This window comes from Cibotium barometz, chromosome 26, assembly GCF_041138505.1.
Source record: "Cibotium barometz isolate CiBa-2024 chromosome 26, ASM4113850v1, whole genome shotgun sequence".
Lineage (NCBI taxonomy): Eukaryota > Viridiplantae > Streptophyta > Polypodiopsida > Cyatheales > Cibotiaceae > Cibotium > Cibotium barometz.
The window spans coordinates 12,207,897-12,231,559 of NC_141071.1; the positions used below are offsets into that span (position 1 = coordinate 12,207,897).

The 23,663-nt window shown below is 45.4% G+C and overlaps 1 protein-coding gene across 1 annotated transcript in view; it reads left to right on the top strand.

The window, feature by feature from the left end:
* Positions 1 to 405: 405 nt before the first annotated feature.
* The window catches only part of HEMG2 (Flavin containing amine oxidoreductase family), a 144,268-nt gene continuing 121,010 nt past the window's right edge, over positions 406 to 23,663 (top strand). The window contains exons 1-6 of the mRNA XM_086820262.1: positions 406 to 594; positions 12,675 to 12,717; positions 12,803 to 12,938; positions 13,025 to 13,090; positions 13,725 to 13,775; positions 13,929 to 13,985. Of these exons, the coding sequence (XP_086676388.1) occupies positions 492 to 594; positions 12,675 to 12,717; positions 12,803 to 12,938; positions 13,025 to 13,090; positions 13,725 to 13,775; positions 13,929 to 13,985 (456 nt within the window). The 5' untranslated portion in view covers positions 406 to 491. The remainder of the gene's footprint in view (positions 595 to 12,674; positions 12,718 to 12,802; positions 12,939 to 13,024; positions 13,091 to 13,724; positions 13,776 to 13,928; positions 13,986 to 23,663) is intronic.

The window sequence follows — 23,663 nt, forward strand, 5'->3', positions numbered from 1 at the left end:
AAAAAGCAACCTACAAGAGAGAGAGAGAGAGAGAGAGAGAGAGAAATCATGTAATCATATGTGAGCCTTGATCCTTGTGCACCACCACGGAAAGAAATTCATGGAGAGAGATAGAGAGAAAGAAAACCCTCTATGCTAGGAGATGGTGTATGGATGTGTATTAAAAAAAACAAGGCAAAAAACATACAAAAGTCATTTTCAATGAAGGAATATTCTTGCTAACTAGCTCTAGCTTGGGCGGTAGCACTTAGGTCCCCCAAAGTGAGGACTTAGGTTTGATTTGAGTTCCCACTTTCACATAAAAAGGATGAATATTCTATACAAATTAATTCATGCCAGTCGTAAATTAAATATGTGGGGGCTCTATCTATTCTCTTTGTTAGTGGGAAAGTGGATTATCCATCGGGTCACAACACACACCCGAGTCCTCGCAAATAGAACCCAACCTCGCTTCTCGGGGCTGGGCTCTATCTATTCTATTTAATCATCATATGAAATGTATATTTTCTATCTATTTCTATCTAATAAGGTTTGTGAGGAGAAGCATGGCGACGCTCCAGCGTGAGCCTGATCACCTTTCTAGTACCCCTGCCAGTAAGTCCTTAGCGCTTTTCACTGTCAGTGTTCTAGGGTTGGTTTATGCGATTCTGTACATCGAGGTTTTACTGGTCACAACATATTAAAGTGTGGTTGCCCAAAGTTGTTTTTGCTTTGTGAAGAGCCATGTCCAGGGGTTTCATAAGACTTTGAAGTCCCTAGAGGAGCCCATCATGCTCAGGGCGAAGCCAGTTACACCATGCCTGCGTGCTGTGTTTCACCAGACTGTCTTTTGCATCCTAGCTTAAGCATGAGCCCTTCACTCCATGCCTGCAATGTGTCTCTGGGCGGGTCACATGACTTGCTTTATCCCCACACATGAACTCTTAGTCCACACATGTGATAATCCATTTGATACTCCCAGAGAGACTATTCAGTATCGCAGGGAGGCTCAAAGATATGATTGAAAATTGTTCACTCAGTGAATGAAGCCATAATTTACTATATAGGGTTCACTTGTGTGATTGTTGGAGACATGACCTTGGCTGTTCTGTATGAGAGCATGCTTTTTGCACATTTTCCCTGGTATGGTGTACATGACACCCCCAGACGAGGTTTCTGACTCTCCTCGTGTTCCACAATATCAACTCAGATTGGATGATCATGGCTTGCATGACAACATGGTAGGTTTGGATAGCCGGATGACTTCAGGGTATACAGACCTTTCATGTGCAGTCATCATCTATCATCTGGACTGATGTTACACGCACCTTGTCTTCTACCCAGAACAGGAACCAAGGTAGTTCCAGGACAGCAAAGCTCAGCAAGAAAGGTTTTATGAAAGGCAGTAGCATGTTCTTCTCTTCTACCCTTTTCCCATTCTTCTTCTATGATCAGCCATGTGATTGGGCACTTGATTGGTTCCAACATTAGTGATTGCATTTCTCATATACCTTTTGAAGGGAAGCTTTCATGAAAGGCAGCAGCCCATACATCTCTTCTACCCCTCGTGGACTCTTTTGACATCATCAGTCGGTGTGATTGCTTCTGTGCCCCTTCCCACAAAGCACTCTTCGGGTCAAGATCATGCTTTGGTGTTAGTACAATGTTTATGCAGAGCTGTAAGAGCCGTCTAGTCTCAGTAGATTCCGTTCAATGCTTCAAGAGCTGTTTTGCATGGGAACATCAGAGCAAGAAAGTTGACAACAAAGGTTTATGATTGTCAATACTTCATATGGCACTCATCTATTTGGTAGTACATCCTAGGTGAACACTGATAATAGATCATGAGATGATGAGGTATGTTTTCACTGCAGAACATGTCGGTGAAATAAAAGAGGTGGCCAGCATGCTAGAGATTTTCAATAGGACTGCTTGCTCCTCCATGGGTGCCTCTTCCTTGGGTCACTTCAAGTGTCAAATGTGGGTCTTGGCACCCTAGAAGAGAAACAGCTGATCTTGTTTGGCCTCCTTAAGTAGATTCAACAGCCTAAAGAGAGTGGTCTTGTGGTCATGTACAGCAGGTGGGCAGCCTACATTAGGGAGTTTGTGGTCCTGTTTCTTTGCATTTGGAGTTGCCATACAAGTGTTATGTTTGAGTGAAGGTTTTTTCTTGATTCATTATGATATTCATGGAGGAGGCTGTGAAAGAGCAGGCTTAAGTATCAAAGTCAGTAGGAAGCCATATGCTGCCTGGTCTGATCCAGTCTGTTGTTGAACTGGGGGCATTTACCTGCTGATGCTTGGTCTTTTCTTGCTGTCTGTGCTTCATGTGTTTGCATTGCTGTATGTCCATGCAGCTATTCCACCAGGCCAGTCACATGTGAGGTCATCTGAAGCTGCCATCCGCTCCCGGGGACATGTTTAGATTTCCATTTAGTTTTGTGCTCTTCTTCAATCTGTGTTCCAGGCCAACGAATCTGGCTTTTGCTTATACAGAGGGCTTACAAGGTTAGAGGTGCAATTAAATATTATAATAAAGCAGTACCCCATAAAGTATTTGATAAGTGGATGTGAGGCTGATGGCTAGAATCTAGATGCAAGGGTTTACAGGGTTTATTAGAGGGACAATTAAATATTATAATAAAGCAGTACCCCATGAGAATATTTGATACGTTGATGTGAGGCTGATGGCTAGATGCAAGGGTTTACTAGAGGGACAGTGAAATTGTCCCTTGGATCTTTTGAGGGTCTCTTGCACACACCGTTTTTTTTGGTGAAACCATTGTCTCATTAAGAAAGAATGAAATATACATTCATAGCTATCCCAAATCGGGGCAGCTACTACTCAGTTCAGAAACAGTGGGAAAACACTTCTAATTGTTGGAGGGAAAGGCTCTTGATTTCATGAGAATCTCGGAGGGATTGGAAAAGGGTCTCTTGCGCGTACGCGTACGCGCACGCGCGCGCACACGCGTGCACACACACACACACACACACACACAAACACACACTCTAGAACAAAGGGTCTCTTGCGCGCACGCACGCACAAACACTCTAGAACAAACACATAGAAGCTGGTGTCGGGGGCTCTCGTGGAGCATCCCCGAGTTATGAGACTAGACCAACACCATGACCTTGCTAGCCACAACGTCCTATTCCACCGTAGCCCACCGAATAAAAAAGGGCATATGGGTGTTCGCCTACAGGTGGTGAAAATGATGAGAGGATCTTGGGCCTAAGGCAAGTTGAAAAAAGAGGGAGGAAAGCATACCTACTAATAAATATAGCTAAATATAGTTTTCATATTAACCCATGTCAATAAGCATCCATAGGTCACTTATTCCTTGTGTGTCCCTTCTTGGGCTGCCCTAGGCGTAAGCCTAGCTTCCAAATTCATGCCAACTGGTACCGCCAATCGGGCGCATAACATACTCCCTTCTCTAAACTAGATCCCCCACTCATCCGTTGGAGCGATAATGTATACCGGCCTCAGTCTTTAGACAAAACCAAAGGGCGGTGCAAAAACAAACTTGCACACAAAACACTTCAACACCTTTGAGGACCAAGAAAAGAAAAACAAAACAGGGGGAGCTAGAGTGATCCTGCATAAAGTACACGAACACCGATTGGCCCCAAAACGCAGTGGCGCCCCTTGTGGTATTTCTTTAATTGATTATAAGAGAGCTTTGATTACAATAAGGCTGGAAACTCAGCCGTCACTGTAGATCCCCGAAGCCTGCAAAGACCCTGCATCATTGTCATGTGCACAGTGTGTATCTACCGTGTGCTACATGCACACAAGACTAGCTTCGAGGTTTGGGGAAGCTTGGAGCTAGGCAGGCTGATTGGCGAGCTGGGCTAGGGATAGAGTAATGGACGGGCACCCAAGTATGGACGGGCGGGCGCCCAAGTGTGGACGCCTGGTGATCGGCCAAGAGCCTATAAAAGGGTGGCCAAGGTTAGTCAATAGTTCATAGAGTCTCGCGTGTCTTTGTGAGAGCTCTATGGTCTGGAGCCTGGATCTAGTGCAGACGTGCACTTGCTTCATGCAGCCGAGGCCGGCAGCAGTCTCGAGGCCCGCGAGTCTAGCTTTGTGGCGGTATGGGTCGTCTCACGAAGTAGAGATTGGTCGGTACGTCCATCTAGTTAGGTGAGCTCGTGGCTCGGTGGGGACAACCAAGTCTTGTAGGCTTGCCCATGGCTGTCAAGGTTGGGAGGTGAGTCAGGCCTGCACCCCCTTCACGTTTGTTTGGTTTGTTTGCAGGTTTCGAGTCTTGTACTAGGAGCGTTCCATCTTGTACTAGGAGCGTTCCACGAGGAGATTCTTTGGGGATTTGACAATCATGGCTTCTTGTCCACTTGGCATCCACAAACAAGTCCAGCAAATTGTTCACATCAAAAGACTCTTTCTCTTGCATAGAGAAGCTTTTTCCCTCGGTCAAGGTTGCCACAACCATCCATAGTCTCTCACCCCATGGACAACATCACACCCTGACACATCCAGTGCTTCTGCATCACAACAAAGACTCCCAAACTGTCTCACAAAAGAGAACTCGCATCACAGCACAACTTTCTCTTCAAGGAATCCTATCTTATGAGAAATTTGGAATCATTTCAAGTTCTTCTTAGAAATCATTCAATTAAACTTATCCAATTTTTAATCTGGTGTCGAGTGATCCCCCTTACCAGGGAACTAGTATTAATTAGTGTGCTTTCTTATGACTCAGACGGTCACATGCATCTGCACTCAGTGCATGGTGACAAACTGGCTCATCATCAGCAGTGCAACATTTGTATAGTATTAGAACCCAGCAGGATGATATTTGTCATATGCCGTGACCCCATTGTACATCCTCAGTCCAGGATAAGTCAGGCATTCCTCAGCCTTAGCGGGTCAGTTAGTCAGTTAAGTCCCTTAACCCACTTGGAGAGAATCATTCATGCATGTAGAGTCAGTAGAAGCCTTAGGGTTTGCATCAGAAAGCACTCTGCATCCTGCATAATATGCATTCATATGCCGGTGCATCATTTAGAACATCCCAGAAGCCTTAGGGAATTTACTAGGATTTATCTGGTATTTTTTCCATATTTTATGGTATTTATTTGGCATTTATTGTCATTTATAAACATAAAGTTTATTAAATTATGACCAGCCAACTTGACCAGCCTCTAGTTAGTATAAATAGGCTTGCATAGGGCTTAGTTTCCCATTCAGTCTTCAGTGTGCTAAGAACTTTCCTCCTCAGCCCTAGGAGTTCCCTTGTCTTCAGCACTAGACTAGTCTCATCCAGCCCTTGGAGTGCTTGAGTTTGCTTCAGCCAGCCCTGGTTCTCCAACGCATGCAGTTCAGCAGTCCCTACAGCCATAAGCACAGCAATTCAGCAGTACTAACGCAGCCATTCAGCAGTCATAACTCAGCAATTCAGTAGGACAACATACAGGCGCAGCCGTACAGTCCTCCTCAGTCCCCAAAACAGCAAACAGTCCTGCGTTTTCTGTCCAGCAACAGCCTACAGCCCTGCGTTTCTGTCCAGCATCAGCCTGCAGCTTGCGTTTCAGTCCAGCCTCATCCATACAGCCTGCGTTTCAGTCTACAACAGTTCTCAGCCTTCTAATCATCATCCACATCTGCCCCAGCCATCTGGTGAAGGTAACATAGCATTCATAAGCATTTATAGCATTCTAACATAGCTTAGAACAGTCCACCGCCTTCTTTTCTCAGCCTCAGGTGTGCAGCCCTTCCTCATGCCCTTGGGAAGAGTGCATAGGCTCGAGATTAGTTCATCGAGGTGTTTCTACAGCCGTGTACAGTTCAGCCAGGCTTCTGATCCTCCGAGATCTTGCGTTTGGCTTATCTACAGTCCACAATCATTCTTTTTAAAGTAATAAAGCAAATACTATCTCGTTATCGGGATAGGGGGCCCTTCAGTGGGTAATTTTGGACCCAATCTGCTGAACAGTTCTCATATATCTCTCTCTCATCTCTTTAAAGTTTGAAGTATTAAAGTGGATTGCCTTGGATGGTTAGATTGCGTTCCGGCACGACCACCGACTTCAGCATCATGTCTACAGAAGAGAGTACTCATCAGTTGGAAGACGTCTCCCCCGAAGGAGACCATGTTCTTCCGCTTACACAGCAGACACCATAGCTCTTCTTAGAGCTCAGAACCAACTGCTCATGGAGCGTCTCCAACTCTTGGAGGCAGTAGCAGCACGTCCTTCTCCATCTCCAACAGCACCCGACTACATCTCCCTCTTGGAACAACAAAGGAGAGAGGATGAGGCCCGAAGGAAAGAAGAAAAAGCAGAAAGACGAGACTATGAGGAAGCCCAACGCAGGATCGACGAAGACCGGCGTCAGGCTGAACTCGCCGCTCGGGAACACCAACGTGAGCTTGATCAAGAACGTATGTTACTCGAGCATCAACGAGAAAAGGAGGCCATACACTTGAGGTATCAGTAGCTCTCCTTAGTCTCCCCAGTCATAAGTGTCACCAGCTAGCAGAGCTCCAGTTCAGGGGTAAGAAAGATAAAGAACCTAAGAAAACCCCTGATGAAAAGGCTAAAGCAGGCATCACTGGAGGTTATCTTCCTCCAGAGGAACAAAGGAAGTACCAGTCAGAAAATAGATGTTTTTTCTGTCATATTATAGGGCATGGTAAGAAGGATTGCCACAAATGGCAAGCGGCACAAGCCGCCAAAGCTCCTTCTGCCATAGTTGCCACAGTCTCCCCAGCTCCTCCAGCCCCGCCTACTACCTCAAATGCAGTTCAACTTTTACCTTCTATGCATCCTATGCCATCCGTTGTATTTGATGCTAAGCAGGAGGGTGAGAGTGATGTTGCTCAGAAGAGCCTCATTCGAGCTTATGGCTCTGCCCAGGGCCGACAGTTTGTAGTCCTTTTCGATATGGGTAGTTCTGAAGACGCCATCTCTCCCCAGTTGGCTAATAAATTGAATTGCACATTAGTCCCATATCATCTGGATGTGGACGGGTTTACACCTGGTCTTCGCACCCACATTTCCTAGAAGGCACAACAATTTGCCTTTGACGTTTAGAAGGCCTCATTTCAACAAGATTTCATCGTCTCACCTCTGTTAGGGTGTGACATGATCTTAGGAATTCAGTGGTTCCGTCAGTATGAGCCTATTCGCGTTTGGGGACAGGACACTTTTACTATTTGTAAAGGTTTTCCTGAGCCTATCATGATTCGTGGGGATAGAAGCATTCTTGGCATCCCATTGATTTCGCATCTCCAAGCCAGACGAGCTATCCGCAAGGGAGCAGAAGGAGCACTCCTTTATGTTCGTGCTCAAACAGCCTCTCCCTCAGTAGTAGCATCCGTTACATCTTCAGTCCCTCAGTTAGCAGACCTCTTATCCAGACACCAGGACATTATGCTTAGGGATGATCTCCCACCCAGTCTCCCACCCTCTCGCCCTGAGGACCATCACATTGATTTGGTCCCTGGATGTGATCCTCCTAGCAGGTTTCCCTATCGTCTTTCCAAGACTTTAGAGGGCGAGTTAGAAAAGCAGTTATCTGAGCTTCTCCGAGCCGGATTCATTCGGCCTTCTTCCTCCCCATTTGTTGCACCTATCCTATTTGTCCAAAAGAAGGACAAGTCTGCACACCTTTGTGTCGACTACAGGGCATTAAACAAACTCACTATCAAGAATAAGTTTCCTATGCCAAGGATAGAGTACATTTTGGAGCGTTTAGACGGTGCTAAGTTTTTCACTAAGATCGACCTCAAGAGTGGTTACCATCACCATCAGGTCCGCATTTTTGAAGCTGACATTCCAAAAACAGCTTTTTGGACAGAGCGTGGTCACTACAAGTTCGTAGTCATGCCTTTTGGGCTTACAAATGCACCCGCAACCTTCAGTAAGATGATGTCTAGGATTTTCGCAGTCCACATTGGGAAGTGTGTTTTCATATTCCTTGATGACATACTAGTCTTCTCAGCCACTGCGGAGCAGCATGAGAAAGATGTGGAGAAAGTCTTGCAACTTTTGCGAGATGATCAGCTCTACATAAACGCCAAAAAGTCTGTCTTTGGTGTTAAAGAAGTTCAGTATTTGGGCTACATCATCGGTTCCGATGGGATTAGAGTGGATCCATCAAAGGTTCAGGAGATCTTAGATTGGGACATTCCTAAGACCGCCCAAGAAATCCGCTCATTCGTAGGTCTTTGTCAGGCCTATAGTACCCATGTCCATCAGTTTTCCAACCTTGCAGCACCTCTTACCGACTTGCTCAAGGGGGTGAAGACTCGCAAGCAGAAAGTCTCAGTTTACAGGCAAGGCGCTTGATGCATTCCGTGCACTCCAGAAAGCTGCCTCAGAAGCACCTGTATTAAAGTTAGCATCATGGGACGAACCTTTCGAGGTCATCACCGATGCCAGCAATGTAGCCATAGGTGCAGTCCTCCAGTGGGACAATAGACCCGTGGCATATCACAGTAGAAAGTTGGATGTCGCCGAAAAGAATTATTCGGTATATGACAAAGAGCTTTGGGTGCGATCACAGCACTCAAACATTGGAAGCCTTTTCTTTATGGACAGGCTTTCACAGTGAAAACAGACCACCAAGCACTTAAGTGGCTTCAGACTATGCCAAGTGCCCAGTGGAGTGATCGACAGGCTAGGTGGAGTCAAATCTTCCAACAGTTTGGAGGTATGATTGAATACATCCCTCGTAAGCATAACCCAGTAGCAGATGCTCTTAGTCGAAAGTCCAGCATCCAGGCAATCCACGAATCTACCATTCTCGAAATCATGGGGAAGGACTTAGATAGTATGAAAGACCAATATGTCGACTCCCCTGAGTTGATCAACGAGGTGTAAATGAAGTTGAAGCTACCTCCGAGTTGAACTATGCACGATGTGTTCCATGTCAGTTTGCTAAAACCATATGTAGGTCCAATTCCTTCAGAAGTGAAAGATGAAGTGGAACCAAATATAGTGGATGAAGTTGAAGTGATGGTTCTAGAAGAGATCCTTTTGCACCGCTTCAAGCATGGCTCTAGCCGAAGACAAAGATAGTTTCTTCAAGACCGAGGAACTCACGAAGCAGTATGCTTGACAACGAATTCTTTGACGACTATCCGGCTTTATTGATGGACTATTTGGAGGATATGTAGCTTTTGTCAAGTTAAGTAGAAGGGGATGTCACATGTATCTTGCACTTGGATGCCACGTAGACATATCTGAACAAGAAGGTGTAGGACCTAGAGTAGAAACTGGTCCCATGTCAGCGCAATCCGAGACGAGTCAGCTAGGGTTCCATTCTATGCGTCCGAGGTCAGGTGGGCATTGTCCTGCACATGAAGTAGTGCCAGTTCGTACTGTGAGTCTCCCTCCGGAATGATGTCAGATGATCTGTGTATTTGGTGTGCAACCGGATGCTGGACATCTGTAAAAGCATGTAGGATTTACATGTAGAAAGGGGTCCAGCCCATAGGGCTACCCTAGAAGAGAGCCTAAGGCTCTTGCATGGGCATGGGGTAGGCTAAAAGCCACCTCAAGGGGCCAGGAGGGCCCCAGGCCTTGCCCACCAGCCCTAGAGTGGGCTGGGAAGGCTGTCGGCCAGCCCTAGGGGGCCTGGCCAGGCAGCCGACAGACCCGTGGGCCCTAGCCATAGAGACTATCCCACAGCCATTTGCAGGCTGGGACAGCAGCGTGGATTGCAGCCAGCATATGCGTGCTAGATATCACTTGTCCAGTGTGAAACGACCACATTAAAAAGGCATTTAATGTTATTTTTCCAGGTCGTGGGGATATTCAACAGGCCAACCCTGTTTGGGGCAGCCGACCAGCAGTCGGAAGGGGTATAAATACCCAGGTATGAAATCAGTAGAAACATCTCATACTTCACAATCGGTGGTGCGTCCAAGGGCCAGGACAACCAAGGGGAAGTGCTCCAGCCAAGGTGAAAAGTGCAGGTCAAGATTCAGTCTTTATTTTCAGATTTACATCATTCTAATAAAGCAAATACACCATTCGTGGTGGGGGCCCTACAGAGGGTATTTGGGACCCAATACTGTGTCCTCTTCTCCCTCCCTCTCTCTCTCTCTCTCTCTCTCTATTTTCTGCACATCTTCTTTAGTATTTTGCGTTATATTCGTCGTGAATGATTGCTGAATTCTGAGCATTGAAGCTACCGATTCTTCCACGAAGCTTCCGCATGTTACATGGATTATTATACATGTTTGTGTGCCTATGGAAGGACATGTTGGATAGCCATATTGGATGAAGGATAGTTTATGGTTGTATATGGATAATCCGGCATCTCTCCTGGGGAGAGTAAGGTCCTCAAAGCTTGTACATGTTATATTTCTCCTTGGATAATAAAATACTCCAAGGGGTGTGGGGGAGGCCCATTCCGGCCTTTATGTGGTGTTATATGTGCAATCTTTATTTTCAGCTTTGTGGATTGCTTAATGGCTGTGATTAAATGCTGAAATCTTTAATTGTTCTCATGGTCAAGCGATGCACACCTAGTCCCGCGCTTCTCGGGTGAGTTACAGGTTGGGTAGTTTTTCCTTACCTCAATTTTACCATTCATGGAATGCTCTCACTGGAGGTAGCCAAGTTGGGTCACAATCAGAAGCTCTGATACGGATGTAGCATGCAACCAGTATGACCGTGTAATGCAGAGCAAGGCCTTGTTTGTACCTTTATGTGTGAGCATGAAGCAATCCACTTTATTCTGTATTCATAGGAGATAGAGCTGTAGAGAGAATATGTAGAGTCGACACCAGATTGGGTCCAATCTACTCACTTAAGAGTAGGAGTATTTACTTTATTGCTTTGGAGAACTTCTTTACAATGCATAAAAACTTATTGATGATGGTTGACTAAGGATTGCCAAACGCAAGGATGATGTAGGTCAAAAGACAGCTGAACCATCAAGCGGACTAAAGACAACTGTGAAGTTACTTTGGGCACACTCAGATATGCTGAGGGAGATGCAAGACCAAAGGCTGAATGCTGAAGAAGACTTCAGGATTCCTTGGACTGAAGCACAATGAAGTGCTTGGCTGCAGATATGTATGCACAAGTCAAAGACTCAAGCGCACACGTCTGCTCTGATTTTACTGCAGAATTGAATGAGAATGAGATGATTTTAGGCAAGGGACTGAAGGGTGCTTACATATGAGCATCTGGATGCTGGTCGGTTTCTAGAACTGCTGTCAGTTTGATTAATATGCTCATGACTGCTGGATTATAGCATTAAATGCTATGCTTTTTCCATGTATGGGCGGTGGGTTTGGTCTGGTCGACAGGCCTAAATGGGCTGGCTGACTGCTGGTCAAGCTGTTATAGAGCTGGCCGACTGGGGTAAAGGCCATTGTTGCCCCCTTTTGTGGCCCATGGGCTGCCCATATGCTAGGCTTCCATGGGTGGGCAAAAGCCTTGAATACCCTTGCTAACCAATGCTTCTACGTGCTTGCTATCTATGCTAGGATGACCTGCATGGACCAAATGGTTTAAGTGAGAGACTTTGACACCGAAGGCTTGGTAAGACCTATGTAGCTCGTGTGTGACATGTCCCTAGACTAGGGTTCACAATGGGGTCACGGCATGCGACAAATAATCCCAAAAGGTACTAAATCTATACAAGTATAGCAGTGATGATGAGCTTGCTAGTGTGTCACATGGCACCTCAGTGCATGGGTGCATGTGACACATAGAGGTTCATTATTACGATGTGAGAGAGACTTCATGGAGGCGACATCAACCTCATCTATTGTCCGACTCGGGACAACATGACAGACATCTTCACAAAGGCCTTCTAAGAGACAAGTTTGAAGCTTTCCGAAAAGCTTAAGCTTGATATAGTTTGTGACTCGATGTTACTTTTGTCTATCCACTTTTTTATTACAGGGGGGATTGTGATAAATGTGTTACAGGGAATGTGTATTAGGTCATAGGTAATAAGTTTGGAAAAGATGTGACTTAGGGACTATGGTTAGAGTTTTATACGATTATCGTCTGTGGCCACACGAAGGAAAAAAAAGAGAGCTTAAAATTGGAAAGAAGCAAAGGGTACCCAAAGAGAACTTTCCCTACATCCGATTGTGCTCCCTTGCCTCTACTGGCTGAACCCTAATGAAGCAACCAACACAAACAAAATGCTGGAATTTCTTTTTGGTTCTAGGCTTTGATACCGAATGTAAGACTACTGGCTGAATGCAAGCATATAACAGAGGGAAAACAGCAGTGGAGGCCTGAAAACACTTGAAAATTCTAATTTTTGAGTAGCCTATGACTTATATTTACACCAAATACTTCAAAATACAAAAGACTATTCACTTAATAGAGTGTAAACCTGAGAAAATGTGACCAATTGCAGAAAGACGCCCAGGTTGGTGAAACGTAGGTGTTTCCCCCAAATGCTAGCTAAATTTTCTGCAGAAGGCGGGTGACAAAGGCGGATCAACTGTATCAGCTGCATGATGTTAATTAAGATTATGTTGAAGTTGGATAGATCAGATTGAAGGGGGCAAGGAAGGGGGATAAATGGATTGCCACTCCTGTACCTTCTGCCTGCATGTGACCTATCTCCTGGAGAAACCCAAAAACATGTTTCCTCATCGAAAGGATAGGCTGGAGGTCACATGAAGTCCAGCTCATGTCATCTAAAAGTATTCTTGGTAATCAGCACTTATAGGAAGCCTGTATTGCAGAATCGGCACTTGGATCTGTAGCTGTGGTTGGTGCAGGTATCAGGTATGCTTTCCAATTTGTGGCCGTAACTTGTTTGTCATTTGCATTATAGGATTGATAATTTGATCTTTGGCTGTCCACAATATAGTGGGCTTGCTGCAGCTTATCGTTTGAAGGCGGAAGGAGTAGCAGTGACGTTATTTGAGGCAGAGAGTACTTGTGGAGGAAAAATCAAGAGCTTTTCGGAGGATGGCTTCACATGGGAAAAGGGGCCAAACACAATGGTAAGGCAACTCGATTACAAGATAACCCGGAAAAAGAGAAGAGTATGCTGATAGCCTTAACAGTGTTCCTCTGTGTTGTATTCCAGACAGAGAGTGGTTCAGAAGTCAGCAAGGTGATTGATGGGCTGCAGCTCCGAGAGAAGCAACAATATGTAACTTTCTGCTTCTGATTGCATTCCTTATTATGTTTTCATGAAGGTTTTTTCTTTTTGTTTGGCAGTGGGCTCGTGCTTGAGTGGTGCTGTCCAAGGGGGTGCGTGAGTTTGAACCTTGACATCTAGCTAGCCTATTCAGTAAACTCTAGAGCCAAATCCACAACCTAAGTTTCTTAGGATAGATAAGATGGGTTGTGATGGCTCTGTATGAGTCTGAAACGAGTAGGACCAATGCACCTCGAAGACTCTGCTCGAATATATGGTTCTCCCAACAATTGTGCAGGGTGTTCACTCCAACCGTCTGAACAGTTTACTTGTGGGCATGTCTGCTACCTTGACTGGCATAGATGCTGATTATAGGTTGACCAATCATTTTAGGACATGGATATCCAAGTCACCCTTTTTAGTGCTGGGGTATGCCCGTATATCCATTAGATGTCCATAGCTATAATATCCAATAATTGTTGATTTTTTAAAGGCTTCTAGTTGCCCTTCTTAAGGTTTGTAGAGGCCTGAACATGCTCAACTGCTGCAGAAAGCCTGAACAAATGAGTTTTCTTAATGACTGCTTAGTTTCAAGATTCTTAACTACAGGATTCTGATAAGCATCATTCATTGCTCTTATATGCAGCCTGTGATGCAAAGCAAGAGATATATTGTCAGGAACAGCAAGCCTGAGTTGGTAGGTTTTTGATGTTTGTCCTCTGTTGGTGTGCTTATTTTTGATTGATTTGAAGTTATTTTTGTGGCATTATGCTTATTTTCTGTCTGTGATGGCATGGAAAATAAATGCTGCAGTTAATGTGACATGTTTTCCTTTTTTGGGTCCCTTCAGCTTCCATCAAATCCCCTGGCATTTTTTGGAAGCAAAATCCTCTCAGCTCAAGCCAAGGTAGTTTCACACTTCAGTCTTTTTGAAGCCTTTTTGAATATGTTGGTGGTCCCTTGCCATTGTACCATGCTGCCCAGCCGGGGGTATGAGTTCAAACCCTTGTACACACACACAAGCACATACATACATACACACATGTACATACACGCTCACACTTTTTTTTGTAAAAACCTATGTTCTATTGCTTCAATGTACAAAGAAAGAGGTCCTCAAAAGTGAGGCAAACTTCTTGAAGAACAATCTCACAAGTTAAAAACACTGGAAAAGCAAAGCCAACTGGCCATCATCAATATGATCCAGATGGATATTGTCAAACAAAGATTGGCGCAAGGATTGACGAAAGTAGTGATAGCATGCAATCTTTACGGAATGAAAAACCAACTGATTTCTTGCAAGCCATATTGTCTACAAAGCCCAATATCTTGTCCAGATTAGAAAGGGCTGTGCATGATCCAATCTAGAAGGGCACTTGCCAAACAACCAAAAAAATCTAGAGGAGTACCCTGGGAATCTGAGTTACGAAAATGTGCCAGCTGCTCCTGGACCTCCTGCTGGTGTTGAGACCAGATGGCCGCGATCTCTCTGTGGTGTTGTCACAAATCCCTATATTCTAGGGACATGCGGATGCGTGTCAGGCCTAGAAACATGCGGATGCATGTATGTATTATACCTGGGCATGTGTATGGATCATATGAGTGGATGCATATGAGTCCAAGGACATGGCAGGACATTTGTGGACTTTCGGGCGGTGCCCGTGTGGATTCCGGCCATGCACACATGGTGTGTTATGATGGCAGGCGGAATATTTTCAAGTACAAGAATGATGATAGGTGGTTCTCCAAGTTTACATGTGCACAATGCATAAATGATGCATGTCATAACTTTATTTTACTTTGTGTGACATTGTCTTGCTGCCTGGACAATGCTTGTTATTTTGGCTTGTGAAGTCCGAGGGACCGGGGACGCCCGGGCACCTTGTGGACGCGTGTGTGCACACCTGTTTGGGCCTAAAACTGTGGGCTTATGGGTTTTGCAGGTGGTAAGTGCGTCCACACTCAATTTACAGCTTATTTCATTTACTACTAAAGTTTATTGGTTTGCAGGTCCACACTCATTAATAAGTGGCCGGACAACTTATAATGCGTTCGCATTTGGTTGGACCAAAATTAATGAAGTCCGGACAGCTTATGGCCATTTCCCATTTGGTTGGACCTAAACTTATTCAAACAGGACAAATGGAGCACTATGGGCTGGACACCTACCTGGACACCTTATGGGGACACTTGTCAGCCTGTATGTGTACCCACCAAGCACCATAGGTGGCACTGGAGAAAGGCGCCTCCTTCAAGAGACCATTTGGGCTGTTTTATTCAGGATTCAACACATTGGAGAGCTGGTTGAAGCTTTGGGAGTTGCTACAGGGCTGGTTGCTTGCTTCCCGGACTCACACAAGCTTGGATATCGATCCCCACACTCTTCTAAAGGGCTGGTTGGTAAATTTCAGACCTGTATTTTCTGGTTATTGCGAGTTTTGGGCTGGTTACAGGTGTCCAAAGTCAACTTGGACAGTACAGGACAGCTCTAGGGACCTCCACAGGGCTGTAGGACCCTTTACAGGTGGATTTCTCGCGATGGAAAGCTGCTGTTTTGGACTGGTTATTGCATAAAACAGGCCGGACAGCAATGGAATATGTGAGCATGGATGTGTCTCAAGGGTTCCTGGTGTAACAGGTGTTTAGGGCAAGCATTGGGAACACTTGCTCGCGGAGAACACAGGTTTCTGGATCAGTTTCTCGCGTGGAAACAGGACCTAAAGATCCATTTACATCCTGTGCAGGGCGGAGTACCTGTGAGGATTGTGATACTCTTGTGCAGGGCGGATGTACCTGTGAAGAGGCTTGTGCAGGGCGGATGTACCTGTGTGTAGGGCGGATGTACCTACAGATTCTCTTGTTTGAGATGTATTCATTCATGATGTATTTGGAAGAATCAGGTGCAGGCTGGTGGTGAATCCCCAGGCACCCGTAAACTTGTACTTTGCAGACTCTTTTGGTAATATAACCTAAAGGGGGGGGGTCAGCCTATCATCGGCCCCTTTATGTGGTGCACTGTCATTTTCAGCTTTGTGGTTGTAATGCTCAATTGTTAAGTGCTCAGAATCTTGTTCACATTTATACGATTCCAATACACGCGTCCGCCTCCCGTTACATTGGTATCAGAGCTCAGTTTTTTTCCCCTCATTGGAAAACGGTCTGAGGCTTGGAATCATAAGTGGTGACCTGATTTGAGTGTCATGGACAGCCACATTTCTGACAGTGTGGAGAACACACAGGACCGTGAATTTCATGGTACAAAGGATGCAAGAGATGCTGCAGGCAATGAAGTCTATGGAGATGCAGGTACTCATGACACTATGCATTCTGATTTGGAATCTTTGAGGCGTCAAGTGCGACGCTATAGGGCTGAAACCGAAGAGCTTAGGTCATTGAAAAATGACCCGGATGTACAAAGGGTGTTGGCTGCGAAGGCAAAGGCTTCGGTCCATGAAGTCACTTTTGAAGCAATTGCAAAGGAAATGGATGTTGAGAAACCCCGAGAGCTTGCACTTGCATACCTAATGGTTAAGGGTGATGTATTCACTGAAGCAGATGGTAGTTTGGCTTTCAAGAAGCCACCCCTCATGGCTGCCCATGGTGATGCACATGATGCACAACAAGCAGAAAGAGCACAGCAAGTGCCAAATGCTGAAAGGACAAGAGCCCCTGGTGCTAGGCTTGATGCAGGTCAAGAGAAGAGTAAGGATGAGGGATCCTCTACTCATTCCCGCTTTGCTCCAAGAAGACATGTCCGTTCTCGTGTTGAGCTTTCCACTCATTTGGAGAGTGTGACTCAAGAGAGAACGAAGAGGGATCGTGAATCTTCATCGCGGCATCATCATCATGCAGATGAACAGGATGTACATAGGGATGTATATAGAAGGAAGAAGCCTCGAGAGTTCAAGTCCGGAGACAAGGATGTAAAGTTTGAAAACTTTCAGGGACGGATGGACTCTACCAAAGCTCTTGCTTTCATTAGACAGTTTGAGATAGCTTTTTGCAATGAAGACTTTTCGGAAAAGTCTATGCTCAGGCATGTGGGAATGCATCTCAAGGATACGGCAAGTGATTGGTGGCTTGCAAAAATACTTGATGGAAGTGCTGCCCCAACTTGGTCTTCTTTCAAAATTCAGTTTTATGATCAATTCTTACCACCAAACTTTGCAAAGGATGTACGCAAGGAGTGGGATTGGCTGTCCCAAGATGAGGGAGAGTCCGTTGCTTCATACATAGCAAAGTTTTGGAAAGTCCTCCTCAAGGTTACTCCCTTCATGAAGATTGGAGAGGACGAGAAGAAGAGAAAGTTTGAATCGGGGCTCCATCACATCATCCAACAAAGCTTGGGAGTGTACCCAAATAAGACCATACAAGAGCTTATACACTCAGCCATGATTGCGGAGAACTTGCACATAAAAGCACCCACAAATAAGCCATTTGCAGGTCAAAACAAGAGCAAATTCAGGGCTGGTTATGACCAGAAAAAGGGTGGACAGCCACCTAAGAATGCTCCCAAAGATGGCCGAGATGCAAAGGATGACTCCGAAAAGAAGCCGGGGGGTAAACGCCACAATTTTGGGCTCTCAAAACAGCAATTGGAAGAGTACAGGAAGGCTGGAAAATGCTTTAAGTGTGGCAGTAAAGATCATATATATCCTAAATGCCCACAGAATCCTAAGAATACTGAGCCTAATGTACAAAAGCCTCTTGTGAATGTTGTACCCGATGTGCAGGGTAATACAGGGCATGAGCCCAAGAGTAGAGTCATATGCAAGGCTTGGGGCAAATTGAAGGATCAGCCCGCTTTGTTTCTTTTTGATGATGCTTCCACAGATAACTTTATATCCGTACAGATGGCTGCCGCCATAGGTCTCAATGTGGAAGACATGGGAATGCAAATGAATGCAGATGCCGCCTTTGAGGGCAAACAGGTTGATGTAACTCCGGTCATTGGTAAGCTCCGTGTACATATACAGGACTACCTCGACTATGAGAGCTTTTTAGTGGCTCCTCTTACAGGTTGTGATGTTTTGTTGGGGATGCCCTGGCATCACCGTTTAGAGCCTGTTAAGGCTTACAAAGAGAAGAAAATCAGCTTTGTACATAGAGGCCGTGAGCACTCTATAGATGCTGGTACTACTGGAAGTACCATACCTCTTGTAAGCCATGTACAAATTAATAAGGCAATAAAGAAATCAGCTTGTTCTTACTTGGTTTTTGTACGTGATACCATTGAACATTCTAGTGTTGATGTTAGTACATTAGATCAAGACAAGCTTAACTTTTTGAATGAATTCAAAGATTGTTTTGCAAATGCTTTGCCAGCAAGGTTGCCACCAGAGAGGCCGGAAGATCATTGCATAGATCTAATTCCCGGTAGCTCTCCACCTAATAGGCCACCATACAGGGTGAGTGCTAGTCAACAAGAAGAGATTATGGCACAGGTGAATGAACTTTTGGAAAAGGGTTTAATTCGGCCTAGTTCCTCGCCATATTGCTCGCCGGTACTTCTTGTTCAAAAGAAGGATGGTACTTACAGGATGTGTGTTGATTACCGTGCCCTCAATAAGATAACCATCAAGAATCGGTTTCCCATTCCGCGTATTGATGACATCTTGGACAAGCTTGAAGGTTCGGCATGTTTTAGCCGAATAGACCTGAAGAGTGGGTATCATCAAGTGAGAGTGGCACCTCAAGATGTACACAAGACTGCATTCAGGACAGCCTTTGGTCTTTATGAGTTTTTGGTGGTGCCTTTTGGCCTTACAAATGCACCCGCTACCTTCAACAGGATGATGGACAGGGTGTTCAGAAAGCATAGAAAGTTCACAGGTATATTCTTTGACGATATTATTGTATTCTCAAAGAATGAAGCCCAACATCGTGAGTACCTGGCTATTGTGTTTAAAGAGCTTAAGGAAAATCAGCTCTACATAAATGCAAAAAAGAGTGAATTCTTCCTCCCAGAGATTCACTATCTTGGTCACATTGTATCAAAGGATGGTGTGCGCATGGATCCCGCAAAGATACAAGCCATGCAAGAATGGCCAGAGCTGAAATCAGTCCATGAAGTGAGGAGCTTCCTTGGTTTATGTGCTTACTACAGGAGGTTCGTCAAGCATTTTGCTTTCATTGCCGCTCCGTTACATGATTTAACGAAGAAGAAAGCAATCTTTAAATGGACACAAGAAGAGAGAGATGCCTTTCAAAAGTTGAAGAGTGCAATCATCTCGGGACCGGTACTCATTATTCCGGATTTGCACAAACCTTTTGTCGTGGAATGTGATGCAAGTGGGGACTGCATAGGGGCTGTTTTGAACCAAGAAGGACATGCCATTGCCTATGAGAGCAGACGCTTGCAACATGCAGAGCTTCACTTACAGGTTTATGAGAAGGAGTTGTTGGCTGTAATTCATGCCCTTACTATTTGGAAACACTATCTTTTAGGGGCTGATTTTATGGTCAAAACTGATCATCAAAGTTTGAGATACTTTTTGACTCAAAGTAAGCTCTCAGAGAAGCATATGAGATGGGCAAATTTCCTCTCAATGTTTCATTTTCAGATTTTACACACTCCAGGGAAAAAGAATGTGGTGGCGGATGCCTTATCTAGACGACCACAGGTTCATGCTATTACAGTTGCATACCATGAGGACTTATCGGATATGCGTAATACTTATCATCTGGATGAGGATTTTGCACATGTATGGGCTGATTTGCAACAGGGTATTGCTGTCCCATCTTATGTCATAAGAGATGGATATCTCATGATGCAAAATCGTATGTGTGTGGTAAAGAACCTTCGCCATAAGGTTATGGATGAATGTCATGCTCCTCCATATGCAGGTCATAGAGGCATTTTGGCCACAGCACAAGCTTTGGAGAGGTATTTCTTTTGGCCACATATTCGCAAGGATATTGAAGCATATGTACGTGAATGTATGGTATGTCAAAAGGTCAAATTTGACAGACATAAAGCACCTGGATTGCTTCAACCTTTGCCTATACCAAATGAACCATGGGAAAGCATTGCTATGGATTTTATTATGGATTTGCCAAGGACGCCACAGGGAAATGATGCTATTTGGACCATTATTGACAGGTTTAGCAAGCAGGCACATTTCATTCCCGTGCGCAAGACAATAAAGCCAGATCATATGGCTAGGATGTTTTTGGCACAGATATTCAAACACCATGGCATGCCTAAATCTATTGTGGGGGATAGAGATCCTAGAACCACAAGCTTATTTTGGCGCGCATTGTTTGACAATATGGGTACAAAGCTGAACTTCTCATCAGCTTACCATCCACAGACAGATGGGCAAAGTGAAATAGCAAATTCAGCCGTCCTCGACTTGCTGAAATCTTATGTATCTGACCGCAAATCGGATTGGGAGAAGTATTTACCACTTGTGGAGTTTGCCTACAACAATACGGTACATACTTCTACGGGCAAGGCGCCCTTTGAGATTATCTATGGCAAGGTGGTACTACCACCCATCCTTCGTACAAAGGATGAGATTTTTGCAGCAGATGAGTATGTCAGAGACTTGGATACTGCATTTGCACAGGTACGGACAGCCATAGAGAGGTCTCAAACCAAGAATAAAAAGGCAGCTGATAAGCATAGAAGGGATGTACAATTCAAACAAGGTGATTGGGTCTTGCTGAAATTTGAAAAGGCACGCCTTCGGAAGAGGCCAGGGAAAGAGGGAAAGTACCCTAAACTTTCCAACAGGTACTATGGACCTTTTCAGATCTTGGAGAAGATCAATGATGTTGCATTTCGGCTTGTACTCCCAGATCATTGGAATATGCATAATGCTTTTCATGTGAGCCTATTGAGGCCTTATGTGGGACCGACACCGTTTGAGCCGGTTTTGGAAGACCCACCCGAGGTGGATGAGCTGGAAGAGATTCTTCAACCTGAACAGATTGTTTTTCACAAGGAACGAAAGCTTGCGGGAGGCAAACTTGTTCGTAGGTACCTTGTGAAGTTCAAGAATTATTCAGCTTTGGATGCGAAATGGATGGATGAGGCCTACTTCGAGGATTACCCAGATCTTTTGAAGGCCTATCTGGAGGCTTTTCAGTTGCGGTCAACTGATTAGAAGCCGGGGGGATGTCACAAATCCCTATATTCTAGGGACATGCGGATGCGTGTCAGGCCTAGAAACATGCGGATGCATGTATGTATTATACCTGGGCATGTGTATGGATCATATGAGTGGATGCATATGAGTCCAAGGACATGGCAGGACATTTGTGGACTTTCGGGCGGTGCCCGTGTGGATTCCGGCCATGCACACATGGTGTGTTATGATGGCAGGCGGAATATTTTCAAGTACAAGAATGATGATAGGTGGTTCTCCAAGTTTACATGTGCACAATGCATAAATGATGCATGTCATAACTTTATTTTACTTTGTGTGACATTGTCTTGCTGCCTGGACAATGCTTGTTATTTTGGCTTGTGAAGTCCGAGGGACCGGGGACGCCCGGGCACCTTGTGGACGCGTGTGTGCACACCTGTTTGGGCCTAAAACTGTGGGCTTATGGGTTTTGCAGGTGGTAAGTGCGTCCACACTCAATTTACAGCTTATTTCATTTACTACTAAAGTTTATTGGTTTGCAGGTCCACACTCATTAATAAGTGGCCGGACAACTTATAATGCGTTCGCATTTGGTTGGACCAAAATTAATGAAGTCCGGACAGCTTATGGCCATTTCCCATTTGGTTGGACCTAAACTTATTCAAACAGGACAAATGGAGCACTATGGGCTGGACACCTACCTGGACACCTTATGGGGACACTTGTCAGCCTGTATGTGTACCCACCAAGCACCATAGGTGGCACTGGAGAAAGGCGCCTCCTTCAAGAGACCATTTGGGCTGTTTTATTCAGGATTCAACACATTGGAGAGCTGGTTGAAGCTTTGGGAGTTGCTACAGGGCTGGTTGCTTGCTTCCCGGACTCACACAAGCTTGGATATCGATCCCCACACTCTTCTAAAGGGCTGGTTGGTAAATTTCAGACCTGTATTTTCTGGTTATTGCGAGTTTTGGGCTGGTTACAGGTGTCCAAAGTCAACTTGGACAGTACAGGACAGCTCTAGGGACCTCCACAGGGCTGTAGGACCCTTTACAGGTGGATTTCTCGCGATGGAAAGCTGCTGTTTTGGACTGGTTATTGCATAAAACAGGCCGGACAGCAATGGAATATGTGAGCATGGATGTGTCTCAAGGGTTCCTGGTGTAACAGGTGTTTAGGGCAAGCATTGGGAACACTTGCTCGCGGAGAACACAGGTTTCTGGATCAGTTTCTCGCGTGGAAACAGGACCTAAAGATCCATTTACATCCTGTGCAGGGCGGAGTACCTGTGAGGATTGTGATACTCTTGTGCAGGGCGGATGTACCTGTGAAGAGGCTTGTGCAGGGCGGATGTACCTGTGTGTAGGGCGGATGTACCTACAGATTCTCTTGTTTGAGATGTATTCATTCATGATGTATTTGGAAGAATCAGGTGCAGGCTGGTGGTGAATCCCCAGGCACCCGTAAACTTGTACTTTGCAGACTCTTTTGGTAATATAACCTAAAGGGGGGGGGTCAGCCTATCATCGGCCCCTTTATGTGGTGCACTGTCATTTTCAGCTTTGTGGTTGTAATGCTCAATTGTTAAGTGCTCAGAATCTTGTTCACATTTATACGATTCCAATACACGCGTCCGCCTCCCGTTACAGGTGTAGCCGTGGTGTCTGGTAGCCGGCTAGTTTGGGTCGTCGCCTGGCTCGAATCTCCTCCGCTCGCTGAGATGTCACTCCCAATGTGTGGGGCTGGGCTACTGGTGCCAATCTCTGGAAGAAGTCAGTCAACTGGGACTGTCTTCCTCCGCTATGATGTGCGGGTGTCTGAAGTAAGATCTCCCTGTGTCTCTGTAGTGCTAGTAGTAGTCTGCCTAGCTGTCTCTGGTCCGATCTCTCCCAGATCTGTCTAAGTGATGTGGTCCCTCTAAAAACCTCAGGATAGCATGCCCTGATCTCCTGCAAAGCACCACACTGGCAAACAAAATGCTCCTCTGTCTTTACCCCCGTCTGGCATAATCTGCAAATGCGCTCTGCTCGAGGGATGCATGCTGCTCTCCCAGTCTCGATCTCTAGTTGGTGTGATGAGACCCTTAGTCGCCCAATGGCTACTCTGGCTCCATGTGATATAAGTGGACCTCCAAGTATCGTGGTCGCTGGATGAAGCCGTCTGTGGAGGTGCTCAAGAAGTGGTCTCTGTAGTGGAGCATCTTCGTCGGGAGTGGCTGACTGGGAGATAGCCAAGTCTCCTGTATGTGGCCCTGCCAAATGTCATGTCTCATTACTCTGTTCCTCTCTATCTGAGAGAGGCGTCTGTGTGGTGCAGCTAGGTCATACTGTAAGGGTGGTAATCTGTCAATATCAATCCTGTGATGATATCCACTGTACCACCTGGGAGTACCATGACCAGGTATGTCCCTCCTTAGCAAGCTGTCTGGATGCCTCAAAAGCAGCCCGAGATACCCGATTTAGTGGGAGCTCCCGCATCCTGTGTATAAAAGA